Below are 20695 nucleotides of genomic sequence, written 5' to 3' on the forward strand. Positions count from 1 at the left end.
AATTTATAACTTTTATCTTTCAGAAATAGCAAAGCACTAATGTTCCAGGATACAACCAGTTTCTTCCAGGCATCTCTTTGGGGGGGGGGGCTTAGCCCCCCCGAAAATTTTTTACCGCCCCCCCGAAAAATTTTTACCGCCCCCCCCCCCCCCCCCCCCGAACGAAATGAAATTTATATAATTTATATAGAAAATATATACTTTTAACAGTGTCCGCCCCCCCCCCCCCCGAAGAAAATTCACCGCCCCCCGAAGATTTCAAGTGCCCCATCGGAAAAAAAAGTCTGGAAGAAACACTGGATACAACCCCCCCCCCCCACACACACACACAAAACCTACCCTTTATTCTGTAAATAATATGTACATCTCAGAATGATGACCGCCAAGCATTAGCGTTCATTTAGGAAGGACTGAGTTGGTATTAGCAATGTAGGGCCTACATTTTTTGTAAGATCCCAACAAGGTATCGTTCATTTAGAATGGAGTATGTTGGTATTAAAAGTAAACATCTTCATGTTATCTTCACAACATTCTAATAAATCGTGTATATGAAAACATATTTATTGTTAGCGAGAAACTATAAACCATTCAATAGTTAATACATGTTTATGAAACACTTTTTATAAAGACATACATGTGTGCATTATTCCTAAGTTATAAATTCAACAAATTTGTTTGGTGAAAGGCTGCATATTATACACAGTTCTATGTTTGGTTAGTCAGGTGTTTGAGTTGCCGATAACATACCTTTTTCTATAAAAATATCAACTTCCTTTAGATCATGTCCTGACAAGCCTAACCTTATCGCGAGTGTCTGTTACGTGTATTTTACTGACATAGTTGACACTTGCGTGAGATCTGACGGGGTCTGACAACACACATTAGAATAAATTAAAGACATATTAAAAATACTTAGCAGGAAAAGAACAAAATAAAGACAAAAACACACATAAAATGAATAATACATGCTTTTATTTTTTATTTTTATTTTTTCGAGTATAATAATAATATTAGGTATATAAGCGTGTCGTTAGAGTAAGAGTTATTTCCCATTATATTTAATGCAATAAATTTTATTGAAATAACTCGAATTTTAAGTTCACAATTATTCTAATTTAGAACAATTCAATAATTCAATAGTTATAAAGAAATATAATTGATTTATTGTAACACTTTATTGTTTAAAAATAAATTGTTTGTGTTTATTAGTCTACACTTTTGATATTTCAGAGGAATTAATATTATTCTTAGCTTTAAACCCATAACTTTAGTAGATACATATTTACATATAAACTTATAGTCCAGTTTCAACAGCATTTTGGTCGAACTCTTTGTCGATCTTTTATTTTAATAATTTATAAAGTACATTAAATTAAAGTTATCAAGTAATTTTTTCCTCACTGTAGTGAAAATATTTAATTTTATTACAAGCCCAGGGAACTTATTTTTGCCATGCATATCTTTTTGTTTCTACTGTTATAAAACGCATTGATCCTTATATTTGATCAATAATTCCAGTGTTAGCAGTGGCAGAAAAATATTGAATAATTTTGTGATGTTAAAAATGACTCTCCCAGAGCTTAGTTAAAAATTTGCTAGCTCTAATGTTCTTATAGCTTTCAAAAGTTAAATAAATGCATCAGAAATTTAGCGTGGAAATTGTTGAACGTGTAGTTATGTTGAGTTTTAATATTGTAATAAACTTTGTATGAAATATGTCTGAACATAGCGGCGTCCATAGTTGCAAAGAATCACCAAGTTGCAAATGCCACATTGAAGTCTCCAACCCATCAGAACATCAAACCCTAGACGAATTAGGCTTTGAAAAGGGGATATGGACATCTGCTCAAACTGGAGATAACTTAGGTGTCGAACATAAATTAGCTTTGAGTGGCGGATTAGTAGTTAACAAAGCTGACAAGTCGGGCTTTACCGCTTTGCACTATGCCTGCAGAAATGGGCACATCCAAGTATGTCAGACATTGCTTGACCATCATGCTGATGTGAATGTCGCCACCAAATCCAGCAGAGCCACCCCACTGCACAGAGCTGCATATATGGGCCATGCAAATATTGTGAGTTTACTCTTGCAACATGGGCAGATCCTTTGGCAGTTGATTGTGATGGAATAACACCATTACACAAGGCTGCAGTAAATGGACACATTGATACTGTAGACATCCTAATGAGCAGTGAACCCAAAGCTTCCAGTATAACAGATTTCAAGGGCAGAAAACATATTGATGTTGTAAAGAATAAGGAAGCAAGATGTAAATTACAACCATGAGATTAAATCGCCAATGTTTGGTTTTATCCATAGAGAAGGATAAAATTATCTATAAATAAGTGAATTAATTCCATACAGTATTACCTCTGGAGGTACAAAACATACATGGATGAATGTGGTTAGATTTGTGAATTAACCTGTTAAGAATTCCATTTAGTGTAAGTTTTGCTCACAAAGTTACAACATAAAAGATTTACAAACCATGGTTAAACTACAAAACTAAACTGATCTCATATTCTATTTGCATCAAAGTTGAGAAATCTAAACCAAACTGATTTCAATTTTATGAAAACTGTAAACTTAACCAAAGTTATTGATTTTATGATTGCATTAAGTAAAATTAATGCTTGTTTATAAATGCCAAGATCTCAAAAAAGTTGCACTCTAGACTTAATTATTAAATTACTTCTTTAAACAAAAACATCTGTAAAGAAAAGAAAACATAATATTGAAATGTTATTTAATTAGAATTGGACATGAACAAATACAAGAAAGCATAATATCCAAATTATGCAAACTTACTAAATATACGGTATTTAAATATTTTAGTGCATTATCTATATCACACATTTGCACAGTCATATTTATATTAATCATTCAGGTTAATAAAAACTCATTAGTTTACAACAATCTTGACACTGTAAAGAGTAGTAAAAGATACAAATAAACAACTTTACAATTAACAAAATTCAAATGAAACTGTAAATGTTCTTCAAAGTGGGAAAGAAACCGGAGATGTGTTGCAAATTGAGAGAACGGTCCATGTACCTGTACCTGTAAGTACACTCTTCAAAAAAATCACGCTTACGGGGTCTGCACCTGGGCGGTATCCCAAAAACACTTTACGTGTGGTGATTAAAGGAAAAAAAGAACGTCGACTCGATGAGTTTATCTTAGAGGATCTGTTTACTTGTGAACTGAATATAAACCGTTCTCAAATTATTAATGTCTACAACTTAGGTAAACCAAGCGAATGGTTTGTCTCACTAAACTCTGATGAAATGTATAACTCTCTACATCTGGCAGTGATATGTGAACATTCAGATTATTGTAGTAGCATGTTGCTGTTGCATGTGGATAAAAATGGCCAGAGGGGTCACCTAAAATGGGTACCCCCCTACCATTATGATCAACAAAATTATGATTGAAATATCAGAACCAGGCACAATTTTGTCAACTCTCAAAATTGGCAAAAGCGACAAGTGGGCAGTCGATTTCAGCCCAAACGCTCCCCTAAAGGATCTACCCCATTACATTGACCTAGAATTCGGTGGGGAAACCTACACCCTGTTACTACAACTCAACGGCAGGAGGTCGATATGCCCCGTTTGTGGCACAACCAAACATGGACCGGCCGCCTGCCGAAGCCTCTATGTAAGGGAGAGATACAATATATATATATATATATATATATATATATATATATATATATATATATATATATATATATATATATATATATATATATATATATATATATATATAGACAACGAAGGAACTTATTACTACAATGATCTACTTATTGACGACAGCGAAGATGTGTCTGACGACGCCGCTAAAATTGAACCAGCCCAAGAACCAGCCCAAGAATCAGCTACAGCTACAGCCTCTACAACAGAAGATGAATGGACAAAAGTTCAGGGGAAAAGAAATAAGCCTTCACGGAAAAAAATAAATAAACCGGGAGTGATCTCCCCAAAACTTTCTCGAATATTTTTATATAAAACAACAGGAAATGGGAACTCCATTTTAAACACTAAAAGTTTTTAAAATAGAATAAAATCTCATAGAAAAAAGAATTGCACACCAAGTGAACGCCAAATGAAATGTGCATAATAGTGCGCAATATTATCAGTACTTTATAAATTTACATGCGTTTTTTGAGAAATAGCGTAAATTAGTACTTCCAGTCAATGGAAATTACTCAAAATTTTACAAAAGGTAGATAATTAGATCTTTTACTTACATGTGAAATTTCATATATCTATTTGAAATAATACTCACGTTATACGCTTTTGAAAAAATCAAAGTAGAAAAAATACCACTTCTGGTTATCGGAAATCGCTCAAAAGTTTATACGTATCTACAATTTTGATAAAATACATATATACGAAATTTCATCAACCTAGCTGTAACATAACTCAAGGTTACACACACAGACACACACACAGACACACACACAGACATACGGACAAGATTGCAATATTATGTTTTTCCGTATCAGTGAGGTGTAAAACGTCGAGATTTGTAAAAATCTCGTTTTTTTTTGCACGATTACAAGACTTTCTCTATACTTCGTATATACGAGAAAGTAAAAAGATAGTTTTCGTAGCAAAGAAAATGAACACATCATTGAAACCGACACCATCTATAGCCCTACACGACCAACCCCAACACGCCTAACGACAAAGGAAAGAACCACAACAAAAAGGAAAACTTTTACACCGCCTCCACTAATCCAAAAACAGACTAAGGCAGACCAGATGTTAAAAGCAGTGTAAGTTACCTTACAATCATAACCCTCAACATACAAAGCAATTTTTTAAAGTCTTTTCAGCCGACCTAACTCCCCTCCTTTTTAGATACCTTTAGAGAAATGTTTCTGCTAGAACAATGCCACGAAAATTTCAACAGATCATACATAACATTAATACGCAAACCCATAACCGATCCTAAACTAACCCAAAACTATAGACCTATCTCTCTCTTAAACACTGATTCCAAAATCCTAACCAAAGCTTTAGTCTCCAAAATTGAACCACACTTGCATAAAATTATAAATGTAGATCAATAATGCAACATCACAGGTAGGAACATACAAAATCACAATCACTTAATTATAGACATCTTCCACTACACACACGAGAAAAACACTCAAGCATGCATACTAAATTTAGATCAAGAAAAAGCTTTCGACCGTGTAGCTCACAAATACCTTCACAAAATCTTAGAAGCAAACAATTTAGGACAATACGCAGTCTATAATTTATTTTCTACTTTTTACTGCATTATTACATAAAAGCTTGTTATTAAAACGTTTTTTATTATTTTTTTATTGCATTTATAGACAGTATTGTAAAATGCGACGGATAGCTTGATATAACGATTATGCTAAATGAATATATTAGTTTTATGAAATAAAACAAAAGTGTTTAATATTTCTGGGCTTAACATCAACATTGAAATAGTTAGCCACCGATTTGACACTCCAACATTCACAATTCAAATAACACATCAAAACATAGAAAAAATATTATACACAGAATGAAAACATGAAAATAAAAAATTAGAATAATTGGGAATTTATCTTGGGTGATGTTCCCCTTAAATGGGTGCATTTTAAATTGTCTTCATTTCTACAATAGACCTTTAAAACATGTTAGATTTGACCAAAAAAAATGCTTCTTTAAATACTAGACCCATCGATTGTTAAATGGACAACTACCAAAATAACATTAATTGCATGCTAAATCGACCCGCTGCATTTCATAACTTTAAAACCACTACGAAAAATAAACAAGCAAGTTCAAATATAGCTTAGGAATACACTTATGGGACATCTAACGTCTGCCCTATCGAAAGCAGTTTAACGTGTATTCCATCAGTTTCAGTCAGTGGCAACGCCAGGTTGGGTGTTACCCGGTGTGGCAACTTATGGTGTCACTCCCCTTATTTTGAATATATTGCCCCCCCCCCCCCCGGTACAATTTTAAAGTGCTCACATCTAATACCAATAATGTTTTGTCTATAGTCGGCATGTTAATACAGCTGGGTGTAGCGTTGTTTTCTCTATAGCTTGCATGTTAACGTCATGGTGTAACCCATCCCTCCCTCGTTAGGATTGTAATTATGTCCTTAAAATAATTTTTAATTCTAATGAACCACTCATTGAACTCGAAAAATATATATTTCTTCTACATCTTGCATTTTTTTGTCTTGGTGTCACCCCCCCCCCTTAATGTTATCACCCGGTGCAATTTGCACCCCCGCCCTCGCCTAGCGACGCCTCTAGTTCAATATAATAATCCTTTGTATTACGTGTGCCCTTCCCCTAGAGTTCTAATGTTAGATAACTCTATATATCTCTTAGATATCTCTATAACTATTATTTGAAAATAATCTAAAAAAAAATACGTTTCTATGAAAACATAGTATTAGGTTTATTGTCTGACTAAGATTTTAGCGACACAAGATAAACTACCCCATAGCTTGAACACTTCGATTCGGTAGTTTTAATAAGATTCATAGTTTTTCTTCGTTGGCTGCTTGAATATGCTACCTTTTGAATTCACTAAACAAAGTGTACATACTTAAGTGTGACAACAACAGCATTCAGTGGATAAGGTGGAAAACAAACCGTAAAGTATAAGTCTCTGCCTGAGAAATGTGTTTGCTTACAGCGGTAGATCCTAACGGCCTAGATGAAATAATACACACGGTATTATACTTTACAACGATCAACTTTGATTATATTAGATGTATGTTCCCGTTCGCATAACATGTATTAGACGTATGTAGAAGTTAACCATCTTATATGAATTAAATCATGCTACATGTCAGAAAGAAGTATTACTATAGTAAATCTGTATCAGCCCTCACAGACTGATGATTAAAACTGTGTTATTAAAAAAATATATATTTGTCATTATATATTCGACCGTTTAACCAAGCTTTACAGTCAGTCATACATTAAAAAAAAAAAATTCGTATCGAATTGTATTCTTCTCTCGTATCTATCCATTAATGTATGTTTATATCCACTCGTATAACTTTTATAACTCCCTTTAAACTGCGGTATAAACAAGCAAAGTCTAGATTCAACACATTAATTCAAGTTTGGGGGAATAAAAAAAAAGATTAAAAAAAAAACCGAGTGAATCTTACGGACCTCTTAACGTTTGTCTCCCCTCCCCTAACTCACATCCAACAAAAGTAACACACGTCCTACAAAGCATAACAACCGCTCAGGACACGCATCACTGCCCCAGTAGTCTCATCTCAACACTCCCCTTTCTTTTTATCGCCCTGTCCTCATGACCCCCCCCCCCCAAACTTCGCACCGTGCCCTTACATTTCTTCACTTCCTTATTTATGTTCATAACATATTACCTTCCATTATTATTATTCATCCCCGACGGATTTCCTCTCTCTTCATACTAACATAACTTCATGAATATAATAAGTCTTTTGATTTCGCTTACATCAATTTTTTTAAATGTGATATTTTATTTTACTTATTATTTTACATACTAGATTACACATACACTTGCTGATGTTATTAGTTTTATTGATAAAAAAAGAGTATTTACCCAAGCGTCGTTTGATTTTTTCGTTTAAGAACATAATCACTGCAATACATCTTCTATATGAAGATGCTGTCCCCGAGGTTACTGTGGTAAATTAAAAATAAATGTACCAGGTCTTAAATTTTCGGATGATGTTTCTTAAGATAAATGTGACTTGAACATAAACAATATCAGAACCAGTCATCTCCTAAATTAATATGCTTAAATATACTGAATGATCGGGGCGTTGGTTTTGTTTTTGTAACAATGTGGCTTAGATGTCATGAATTGAACTGAGCTCAGTTGAACTAAAGTATATTGTTAAAAAAATTAATGTATTTAACTTCTTGTTAGTTTGAGTTGTTTCCCATGTCAATTTATAAAAGCGGTAAGGGAATACACCTATATATTTGTTTACAACTTTTGTTGAAATGATTTGTCACTTAACTATATAAGACATTCAATGCAAAATGTGAAATTAAAAGTGAAATTTAATTATCATAGATTAAACTGTGTTAACATTATATGTTTCTTAGAGATTAGATTTATCAACTGACACGACTTGAATGAGAAAACTGAAAAGATAATTAAATGAAGGATTACAAGACGTATGAATTCATGTAATTTATAGTTGTATTTGACGATCAATGCTTGTCAAATAGATGTTGGCGTTTTCAATCTAGAAAGTTATTGTAGTTAGACGTTAATAAGTACTATTTAATATTTTTAACAATAGTATAAACGTAATCTGTTTTAGTTTTGAAATCTGTTCTGTGGTGAATTAGTTAGTTTTGTGACCAGGTGGGCATGGTGTCTTTATGTTTCAAATTATTAGTGGTTGATTTCTTTTTGATCAGTTGGTCATGGTGTCTTTATGTTTCAACTTATTAGTGGTTGATTTATTTTTGATCAGTTGGTCATGGTGTCTTTATGTTTCAACTTATTAGTGATTGATTTCTTTTTGATCAGGTGGGCATGGTGTCTTTATGTTTCAACTTATTAGTGGTTGATTTCTTTTTGATCAGGTGGGCATTGCTTTCTTTTTGATCAGTTGGTCATGGTGTCTTTATGTTTCAACTTATTAGTGGTTGATTTCTTTTTAATCAGGTGGCCATTGATTTCTTTTTGATCAGTTGGTCATGGTGTCTTTATGTTTCAACTTATTAGTGATTGATTTCTTTTTGATCAGGTTGGCATGGTGTCTTTATGTTTCAACTTATTAGTGGTTGATTTCTTTTTAATCAGGTGGGCATTGATTTCTTTTTGATCAGTTGGTCATGGTGTCTTTATGTTTCAACTTATTAGTGATTGATTTCTTTTTGATCAGGCCGGCATGGTGTCTTTATGTTTCAACTTATTCGTGGTTGATTTCTTTTTGATCAGGTGGGCATTGATTTCTTTTTGATCAGTTGGTCATGGTGTCTTTATGTTTCAACTTATTAGTGGTTGATTTCTTTTTGATCAGGTGGGCATTGATTTCTTTTTGATCAGTTGGTCATGGTGTCTTTATGTTTCAACTTATTAGTGATTGATTTCTTTTTGATCAGTTGTTCATGGTGTCTTTATGTTTCAACTTATTAGTGGTTGATTTCTTTTCGAACAGGTGGGCATGGTGTCTTTATGTTTCAACTTATTAGTGACAGATTTATGTTTAAAGGTATACGTCACGTGGGTAAATATTGTATTTGTTTTATTGTGTTTTGCGATGTAAATTACATCCACTGATGTGTGTTTGGTGTTTGTCACGTGACTCTCTTTGGTTAGTCAATGGGTCATCCTCATTGGTTCATTCAGACTTGACCAATGGCTAGATATACAATTATAACATATAACATATAACATAATTTTATTGTCTGTAATCTTGACTGGTATTTTGTGTTATTAAAAGCGTGTGTATGATTTATCTAAGCTAGGGGATTAGTGTTATTGTTAATGTGTTGCTAAGTTTTACAAGCTCTTTTACCAGACATGATTATAAAGGTTAGAAAACTAAATCAAAACGCACTTGCTACTTGTAATCATCAATACAATAAAATACGATGAACATCGCCCTAAATATTACCGATAGTGTACCGTTATATATATATATATATATATATATATATATATATATATATATATATATATATATATATATATATATATATATATATATATATATAGATATATATATATGTGTGTGTGTTATTTATTTCGTCTGAGATTATGTATGTTGAGATCATGTGTGTACATACGAAACGGATAAAATAAAACATTAAATGATTATTTCCCTATTACTCAAACAATTTAGTTATAGTACTGTACTATTCAAACATACTATAGAGAGATGTTTTGTATATTATTGTGTGTACATATAAAATGACTGGATATAATACAAAACTTAAGTTATTGTGGTAGCTGTTGGTTGTCGTTCAAGAGATATTATTTGAATTGCATCGGTGGTTGGATGTAATCGTCGCCTTTATAGATGTATTTTTACATCCTCGTTCAGGTCTAGACATTTTAGACTGTGTTGTGTGCTGGCTCCTTGAATGGATGCCAGATTTTAAGGTGTGCTTTTAGCAATGTATTTGTTGTAAAGACATAGCCTAATCCTTACAATGTAACAACTAGGTTATTCAGGTTTTTTATTGTCCTAGAATGTTTATCTCTCTTGATATTTTGCAGATGCAGGGCTTACTTTCACCCTTTTTGTCTTAGTCACTTAGCGTCTACATTTTCGTAGTAATTCTATTATCAACCGCAACCCCCCCCCCCCCCTCCTCTCTTTTTATTGTAATGCACTAAATTTATAAGGGATATAAACAGTAAATCTTAAAGCAGAATATCATAGTTGTTTTGTTGTTTTTTTTTTGTTTTTTTCCTTCTTTGATACACAACGTTTAGCTAAAATGGTATGCTCATTTTAATATTCACATTACGTTTGTAACAAGAAAAATGCCATCTGGCAAGTATGAAAACGACAAGTTGGTGACCTACTTACAAGGTCAATTAAATGTCAGAAATAAGATTTACTCTTGTGAATCTCTATCCCTGCTCACAAGCCAATAACAAACACTGAAATACTAAAGCTAACACTTAGACAATACACTATTACGCTGCTAATTGCATGTATGTTGTAAGAAAAAAAAATGATTTGTTTATTATGGTAGTTCTGTACGGCCTAGTTAAAAGACATCCACATAATATAAGACTATGGTGTCGTTGTCTTGTGTTTTAACCCGTGTCCTGTTACCATGGCAACAAATATGACTGACGAAATGAAGGAAACACAATCATGTTTACTTAGAAGGTGCGTATTGACTAGATCTTAATATATCTTGTCTCTGTTCTTACTACATCAGAAGCTCTTTCAAATTTTAGTTCAACAGAACCATATGCAAAATGCACAAGACGTTAGATAAAAATGTGTAATATGTCGTATTAAATATTTTAATGTCATTTTTAAAACATAAATATTATTGAACGTTAATGTAAATGTAGCTAATTCCTTGTTTAATAGCGTGTCTACCGTTGCTTTAGTTTGGTGTTATAATAATAACACTTGTAAGATACAACATTAGTTTGTTCGATTTAGTATTCAACTTTCCATTATCGGCTGGTGAGGACCAATACATCTTTGTAAAAATAATATTTCATTTAGACATGCATTTCATTTCGATAAAAGGTATTATAATAAATCTGCAATCTACATCGACAGGGAAACATTGTTCAAAGTTAACTGTTAGATAGTCTTAAAAAATAAATCTGTTAAAGAATTTGGTTTATGATTTATACTTAATGCTTAGAATAATATTAAGCACTCTGACGTAAAAAAAAAAGTTGCAGACTATCAGACACAAACATTTTTTTTTTTTTGCACAATACAATCTTACACAAGAAAGATTAACTTTCTTTTTTACCTTTAAATCTTTGAATGTTGCTAAATTAAAAGAAATGGAAAATAAAATTTTAGTTAGATCAATCAACTTAATTATAGTAACTATATGGGAAATAACTCTTGCACTGATGACATGCAAATTTACTAATTATATCATTCGCACTTTATTTTAAAAAGACAACCTGAATTATTATTTGTGTTTTTGTCCTTATTTCGTTCTTTACTTTTTATTATCTGTTTAATTTCTTCTTCTGTGTGTTGTTATAGGCGTATATTGTTTAAGATTATAAAGAGTCTTGATTGTAATTAAAAACAAATATGCCAACAGAAGATGACACCTATTTGCTTATGTTTGGTTTAGCAGTTTTTATATTATGCCATGTACTTGGCCTATCACCCTGTCAACTAATTGGTTTTGCACACAGTGCATGTGGCTTCTGTTTCACTAACACGCGCTTGTTTTAATGTTATCTTATGTTTTATTATACTTGCATACGTGTGTCATGCTAAAAACGTTAGTACTGAAAAATAAGCATCACCTTTTTCTCGCTTAATTATGTATAGCTTTAAAAATAAAACAATGACTATAACGAATTACTAAAACAAGGTTAGCACGTAATTAAGCACTTTTGGAAATAAGGAAATATGTGTCTGGGTACTTTTGGTACCACATTTTTTTTTAAAACGGTTGTTACATTTTGTTTCCAAATTGTGTTTTTTTTTTAAATTGTAAAGTACTATGCATCTTGCCTGCGATATCTTCTGTATGCATCGCGGTTGACACAATTGAAGCGTATTTTACTTTTTTAGATGTTTATAATTATCTTATATTTTGCTATAGGCCTACACTGTGTATGGGTAATAATCGTATACTCAGCATGTCAAGTGTATTAAGGACAAATGCAGTATGTCAGTTTTTTTGTGAAATCGATGTACATTTCTAGTTATATTGTTGATAATACAATGTTTAAACAAAATATTTAGCACTATTTAATGGAATATTATAAACTCATTTTTCTGAGGTTATGTTTTTTGGACATAATGCATGTATTCTCTATACACTCGATTTGTGAGTTCAAATTATAGTCTAATAAAAGCTAACATTAGCTGAAATAACGCTAACCGATATGCTTAGTTCTAATTTTTTATTGTTTTATGTTTTATTTTCTTTACTTTCGAACTTTAATTCTGCTACACACAAACACCTTTGACGATAAACGATTTTATAATTCCAGGGGTGTTCTCTTTTAAACAAGTATATATTACACCACTAATATAATGCTACTAAGATGTTAAGAAGCAGGCTGATCAATTTTATTCTGTTTAAAACAATAGTTTTAAAAAGCTTAATGAAATCATGGGCCCAAATTCAACCGTTTCACATGATCTGCAATAATGGCTTAATGAAATCATGGACCCAAATTCAACCGTTTCACATGATCTGCAATAATGGCTTAATGAAATCATGGACCCAAATTCAACCGTTTCACATGTTCTGCAATAATGGCTTAATGACATCAGGGACCCAGACCTTTTTAGATATAGCAAACTCAACGTCTTTTTAGATGTGAACATCTGGCTTTTTGTGGCGATATGTGACAGTTGGGACAGGATGGGGGGGGGGGGGGGCGGGCGGGGGGGGGGGGGGATATGTTTAATCAAATAAAAACAAAAAAATCCATACTAGCCACATGTTGATAGAGACAACACAATTGACAATGACAGAAGAACGTTTGAGATATATCCTGGTTTTATGTTTATATTTTGGAAACTATTTTTGAGCTAGAAATATGTATTATCATATTTATCTCGACAACTATATCTGAAGAATTAAAATAGCAATATCAAAATAAACTGAACAGTGGAAAACATATCCGTCTACCATTTAATACTTTTTTGCTTTGTCAGTGCTTCTTTTAGGACCGCTATACGGGTAATTGGTGCACTTTTTTATTATGTTATTTCTTAATCACTCCGCTTTTATTTTAGTTTTTTATTACACATTAAATTATTGATTGATTGGTATATTTAAAATAAAAGTCTAATTCCGGTATCACATTTATTATTTTAATGAGTGATGACAGATTATTGACTGTTTTGATTTATTAATTAAATCATGTCATGTAGACTGCTTAATTGATCTCATTGTATGATTGTTTAATTAAGCTTAGCAAGTAATATGTTATTCCCTTTTTGTTGACACCATAGTTATGTGTGCAATACGTTTATAGAATGATACATGATTGTGTTTAGAATTATAAATTTTAATTCATCGTATCCAGTTAATGATTGTTGTTGTCACAGTTCAGTAGGCAAATTTAAATGTTTTTAAATGTATTTTTTTTATTTTTTTTTTTATTTTCCCGTTCAAGACACGTTTTTAGAGCGACCTTTTGCCTTGCAGGATCACTTTTGTTTTACAATTTTGATTATCTTTTTGTTAGGACTAAAACTGTTTTACAATGGTGTTTCTTATTTCTTACATTAAATAAATATATATATATATATTTTTTTTTGGTAAAAAAATAAAATTATATAAAATAGTCATCCTATAAGGCCAACAAGGTCAACGTAGCTTAAAGTGAGGTGTGCATGTGTCTTGAAATGCATGTTTTAATTACGATTTTAGTTTGAACATTCAATTTTTGTCACTTTATAAATCTAATCTCCAAGAAACTTATACTTTGGACTCACATTCGTATATGCAATTTACAATTGACAAGTAATTCTATATCGAACCTTAAATATCACATAATGTTTCGACACAAATAATTCTTCTCAAATTGTAATCAAATGATAAGATGATCTCCCTTAGACATTTCTAAAAGTATAAGTGGGAGTTAACTAAAACAGGTTGGAAGTAGAAAAAAAAATGAATTTACAACAATCTGTGTTATTAAAAAAGATAAAGCATGCTAATTCTACAATATGATTACTGGACTCTACTATACATACATCATTAAGTTGTTTATGTAAAGAACAAAACACACATGGGAAGAGATATAATAAACAACAAATGAAAGATGCCCGTAATATTAAAAACTAGAGTTGTATCACAAACCACCTGTGGAGGAGTAGGTGTTAAAATAATCTCGCAGTTTATTTTTAATGTTTAAAATCTTGATGTATATTTTTAGACACCTGGCTGTATTTGTGTATAGAACAGGGGTTACACATTGTTATAAATAAGCATACTTTATAGTATGCGCTTATTTCTGAATTTCTTATAAATGCGGTACATTTATACAGATAGCTGAATATATCATGAATTAAAAACTCAACTAGTGTATGTGTATATGCGTATCATGATGGTTTGTCTTTCATTGATAATTACATGGGCTAGTGTGTTAAGTTTACTGTTTATATTTAGCTTTACCTGGATTTTGCCTTTAAAGAGGTTGGGCTATGGTTAAGTTTGGTCGTTTTTTATGACAACACCCCGGCAAATGATAGTTAATAAAGCTAATATTTCCAATTAAACGTCTTTGAACTGTAATAACAGAGTAGTAGCAGATATGTTGACGCTAACGTTCAATGAACTGCTACTGTCATATAACATTTTGTGGATCTTTATAACTTCTATTTAATCTTCACAAAAAAAAACATGTCATTACGGCCACAATAAAAATAAAACAAGAGTTATATCATTTTAATTAATTTATTGAAACAGCAAGGAATGAAAATAATAAGAACAGTGATGTTTTTTTAATAAGTTGCATTTTTTAAACTATGCCTGACTGTAATGCTTGTTAAACGGTCAAATATAAAATGACAAATATTTTTTTTTAATAACACAATGAAGGATAATGCTATGAAATGAACTGGTCTGATAAACTGAATTTACCCTGAACATCAGCATACGTGAGCTCACTTAAGGTACTGGTTGAGGTGTAGGCCTGTGTAATGTGAAGGAGATAGACGGCGGAACTTAATTTGGTTCATTTACTCATTTTTAATGCTAAACTATTTCGTTCACTCATTAATTTACTCGTTACACTAATAACGATACACTTTATCCAGAAACTAATTATTCACCGAACATGATTGAAGCATAATATGTCTAAAATTGTTTGTGGCTTTTGTTTGGGTTAGACCAGCGATGTGTGGACGATATATGTTGGCAAGTTTGTTTTCTGCCTGAAATAGCTATGGTAGTGTCCATTGTTTTGTCTCTGTAGTTTAATTCGATAGCATGTGGATTATCTGATGGATTTACAAGGTGTGTGACGTCCACACACATTTCGGATTTTAGACAAACCCCTCTACAATGTCCACACGATTCTGATTTCAACGATGACCAGCCCACCCCCTTTCATAGGCATCACTTCGGGCCCTATGTTTTACAAGTGTAACCATGGTAATAATGTCTGCCAAAATGAACGAAACACATTTAAATATTTACTTAGAGAAGTTTATGGTTTAGTAACAAATGTGAACTTTTATTAGATGTGGAAACCTAACAGTTTCGTGTCGTGTACATTAATTTATCGACTCGTGCCTGCCTATCACAGTAACGGCCACTTGATTACACTGTCTTGAAGGTTTATACTGTAAAGGTCCGTGACTTGTGTGTTTAATAAGCAACATGCATCCGGCTTTGTCCGGATTTAGGAAATATACTACATTTCCAATTTAAATGCCAATATGCAAATATCTTTGGCTATTATAGTAATATCCACGTTAAGACATTCTATTGAACGTTTATACTTAATAGACAACATGCATTATTACAAAAAAAGCTACTCATTTAAAATCACAGGTTAAGTGGTTTTTTATTTTTATATTTGAAATGCTACGCGCATTGACTAAATCTTGATAGACGTTGTCTCTTGGCTTATTACATCAGCAGCACTTTAAAAATTAAGTTCAACAGAACTATCAGCAAATTCCGCGTGACGTCAGATAAAACGATGTACATATGTCATATTTAATATTTTTATTGTCATTTTATAACATAAATATTATATAACTTTAAGGTAATTGTCGCTAATTCTTTTTTTTAATACAGTGTCTACTCTTGACTTAGTTTAGTGTTATATTAATACAAGTTATAAGATACAACCCACAAGGTTTATACAAGAGCTCTCATAACAGAACAAGTTGTTCTTTATTCAACATTGACAAACTTCCCACACTTGTCTGAGTATTGAAAAGATTGTTTTAGTTTCTATAGGTATGGGAAAGGGGTGGGGGGTGGGGGGGCAGGGGGGGGAGTGATGTCGCCTGATTATATCGACAACAGGTAACTGGGACTTGTTTACAGTGTCAGGTTAATCGATTTTATTGCTGCATTGGCTCGTGAGGAGCACTACATCTTTGAAATAAAGACATTTCTCTCTTACATGTATGTTTTTTTATTAAAATTAAAAGGTATCAAAAGAAATCAGAATCCTGTAATGTCAAATCAGACGCAGCTGTTAGCTAGTGTTTAAAAATATATCCATTAAATAGATTAGTTTATGTGTATATTTGAGGCAACAAGTAATATTCAAAACCTTAATATATAAAAAGTGCAGAATAACAGTAATATAAAATAAGTTAACAGACAAAACAGTGAAACAAAATAATCTTAAACTTTGTTTGTAACTATCTATTCATTTTTTTTTTCTAAATATAAATAATTTTGAAAATAAAATTTGAGTTATGTCAATTTATTTCATTATACTTTATATATGGGAAGTAACTCTTATGCTTATTTACTTAATAAATCCTTCGCAAAATTATTTTTAAAAATGAAATTTAAATTTTTCCTTTTTTAATGTTTTTGTATTTATTTCGTTATTTTCCTCGTAAGTAAATTTTATTCTGTCTTTAATTTATTCAGCCCACATAAATCACAGATAAGCTTGGGCTTGTCAGAACAAGCGCTAAACAGTTGAGCATTTTATAGAAGATGACTGTTAATAGCAACCAAAACTACAGACCAGCTAAGTAGATAACTGTTTATAGTATGCAACCTGTCACCAACTCGATTTGTTGGATTTGTTGGATAGTATAGCTGCGGAACAGTACACACATCGTTTGTTACTTTGAAATCGAATACATTTATAAGAAATTGTGGCTAGAGGAATTTTATTTATTTTATTCAATAGTTCACAAATTAGAAGGTATCTATGGAAATTGTTAAAATAATAAATAATCAATAGATGTCGGAAAGTTTATTTTGAGTCGCTAAAATCTTGGTCAACACTAAACACATGTTTTCATAGTGAGGCATAGTTAGAGAATTTACACGATAATACTTCTACCGGTGAGTATTGCTAATACCAATGTCGTGATCCAAATATTAAAATTGTGTAATGATTATAAACGTATTTTCGGTGTATCTTTCTTTTTCTCTTTAAATTCCAAACCATTGATCTAAAGATGGCCGCCGCAATTTTAATTACACGGTAAATGTAATTTTCAGTATTATCTAATTCCGTTGAGTGTCACAGTTTTTGGTGTAATAACTGTTGTTTTTTGTGTTTTTTATTTCCATTTTGCTGAATAAATTAAATTGTCTAAAAGTATATTAAAAAAATGTTGCTTGTATTTTATGTTGTGTCTACGGCGTAGTTACTGTAAATCTAACATAAGCAAGACTTATGGACCCAAGGTATCTAGAGGCCATTTTCCCTCTTTGAAAAAAAAAATACTTCAACATTGGAATTTTAATATTGAATTATTTTTTGATAATTTAAAATAGAAAATAGAAAATGGAAATTAACTTTCTTTTCTGCTAAGGAACATATTATTTTTTTAAAATCCCTAAAAAATACATAAAATGAAAACAAAACACTTATTTTACGGGATACTACATAAAAATGCAAAAATAAATTTACTGTCAGTGCGTATACAAATGCAAAATGTGAAGGTTATTTAAATGATTCAAAATCTCTCCCTCATAATTATGTAGTAGTAGATATCTTGACTTCATACTCCGAAGGGGCCCACTGATAATTTTTGCATAAGGTCCCGAAAATCCTAGCTAGGCCACTGTGCTATGTTTCCATGCATGGTATGTTATTTTAACGTTTTCTTATTTGCTACTTCAGTGATACTTATTTGGGCGCCAAACCTGTAACTAAGTGATAATACAGATGAGTTTATTTTAATGCATTTTAGTGTCTATTTGGGCTTTTGTCACATTCGGGCATTTGTCACATTCGGGCTTTTGTCTCGTACGGGCAAGTGTCCATTCGGGCTTTTATCGCATTCGGGAAAGTGTCCATTCGGGAAATCAGCCTTCGGGCAAACGGCATCTGGGAAAGTGTCTTTCTGACAAAAAATACGGCTCCCATTTATATCCATCGAGTGTTGGATGTAATTGTATGCCTTTATAAATGTATTTTTAGTTCCTAGTTTATGTATAGTCGTTTAAGAGTGCGTTGTGTGTAGGCTCGTTGAATGGTTGCCTCTTTTAAGGTGTGCTTTTAGCGATGTATTTGTTGTAAAGAAAGAGTCTGGGGCTTCACAATGTCAACTCTACGTTATGTTGGTGTTTTGTTGCAAATTTGTCCAGCATCTTCCAGCTTAATCTAAAGTATAATACGATTAAAAACGTCGAATATTGTTGTGTGAGCAAAACAATATAACGATAGAAATCTGATTCTATGATTAATTATGAAGAATGTTTTACTTTAATTCTCTTTCCAATCTTCAAATAGGAAGCAATTAACTTAAACACTGAGAAAAAAATAAAACATTCAACAGTGTTGGTTATTCTAAGTTAAATCATCAAAGCTGGGCAATAAAGTCAACTCATTATTAGTTCTAGCTAAAAGTTTGAAATAAAGTTTTAACATAATGTTATTGATTTGCTTGTGTATAATACATATTAGATGCACAATAACAACATATTATAGTCTCAAGTGGGTGGAATATAATCTAAATTTCCTGTCGAATCTTCAGCCATTTCCAACTTTGGTTCAAATTTGAGCAGTAATTCTATTATCTACCACCCCCCTTCTTTTTATTGTAATGCACTAAATTTATAAGGGACATAAACGAGTAAATCTTAAAGCTGGATATCATAGTTGTTTCCTTTATTCTAGTTTCTCACTTCTTTGATACACTAAATTTAGTGAACTAATTTTAATATTCACATTCCGTTTGAAACCATACAAATGTCATCTGGTTAGTATGAAAACGACAAGAAGGTGACCTAATTACAAGGTCAGTTAAATGTCAGAAATAAATTTTACTATTGTGAATCTCTATCCGAGCTCACAAGCCAATGATAAACACTGCAAAACTAAAGCTAACAGTGAGACAATACAAACTGACGCGATTAATTATACGTGTTATAAAAAAAAACTGAAGCTGTTAATTGCATGTGTTATTAAAAAAAAAGCTGTGTTTAGTGTGGTAGTTTTTTACGGCCTAGTTGAAATGGTTTCGCTTTTCCAGAGTTTTAAACCTGTATCCATAGCAATTATAATTGTATTCTTAAAAAAATATTTTTTAATCACGTACTGCGTTGCGTGTATTGAATAAATCTTGATTGATCTTGTCTCTGGGTTTACTACAGCAGCAGCACTTTCAAATGTTTGTTCAGCAGAACCATACGCAAAATGCACGAGGCGTTAGATAAAAAATGTGTACATATGCCATATTTAATATTATTTATGTCATTTTTATAACACAATTTTTTTTTTAAAATTTAACGGAACTCGCTTATTTCCTTGTAAAATAGCGAGTCTACTGTTGCTTTAGTTTGGTGTTATAATAAACACTTGTAAGATACAACCTCACTTTCTTAAATTTAGTATTAAACTTTCCATCATCGGCTCGTGATGACTAATACATATTTGCGAAATGCATACTTAATTCTGACATGTATTTTATTTAAATAAAACGTATTTTTTTTTTGCCTGAGACACGTAATTTAAAGCGTCAGTTGTGTGTTCGCTTTAGTATTACAGTTTTCATCATCGGCTTGTGAGGACTGATACAGATTTACAATAGTAATATTTCTTTCTTACTTGTAGCCTGCTTTCATTCGTTTAAGATGGTTTACTTATACATAGATCTAATACAAAACGTCTAAATATAAAGAAAAATTAAAATTAAAAACCAACCTGATACTGAAAATGCAAATGTGTAATTAAATGATGATTCAAGGGATTTTTTTCCTGGCGTGCGTGGTGGGCTGAGGGGAGGGGGGAGGTGGGTGGAATTTGGGTTTTTAAGTAGAGCTGGAAAAAAAAAATTGGGATTACCGAGAATTAAAATTATACAAATTCTAAGCAATCGGAAAAG

General features: G+C 31.9%; 1 protein-coding gene across 1 annotated transcript; it reads left to right on the forward strand.

Moving 5' to 3' along the window:
• Window positions 1–1715: 1715 nt before the first annotated feature.
• On the forward strand, window positions 1716–2132 carry LOC131936695 (ankyrin repeat domain-containing protein 39-like). The gene has a single exon (XM_059293743.1). The coding sequence runs from the start codon at window positions 1716–1718 to the stop codon at window positions 2130–2132; it is 417 nt and encodes a 138-aa protein (XP_059149726.1).
• Window positions 2133–20695: the final 18563 nt, after the last annotated feature.

Source organism: Physella acuta, unplaced genomic scaffold (genome assembly GCF_028476545.2).
Source record: "Physella acuta isolate Inbredline_101_S28 unplaced genomic scaffold, ASM2847654v3 ptg000185l, whole genome shotgun sequence".
Taxonomy (NCBI): domain Eukaryota; kingdom Metazoa; phylum Mollusca; class Gastropoda; family Physidae; genus Physella; species Physella acuta.

Bases quoted from the DNA above. Each gene is read 5' to 3' on its own strand.
- LOC131936695 (XM_059293743.1), top strand. From the start codon at position 1,716: ATGTCTGAACATAGCGGCGTCCATAGTTGCAAAGAATCACCAAGTTGC.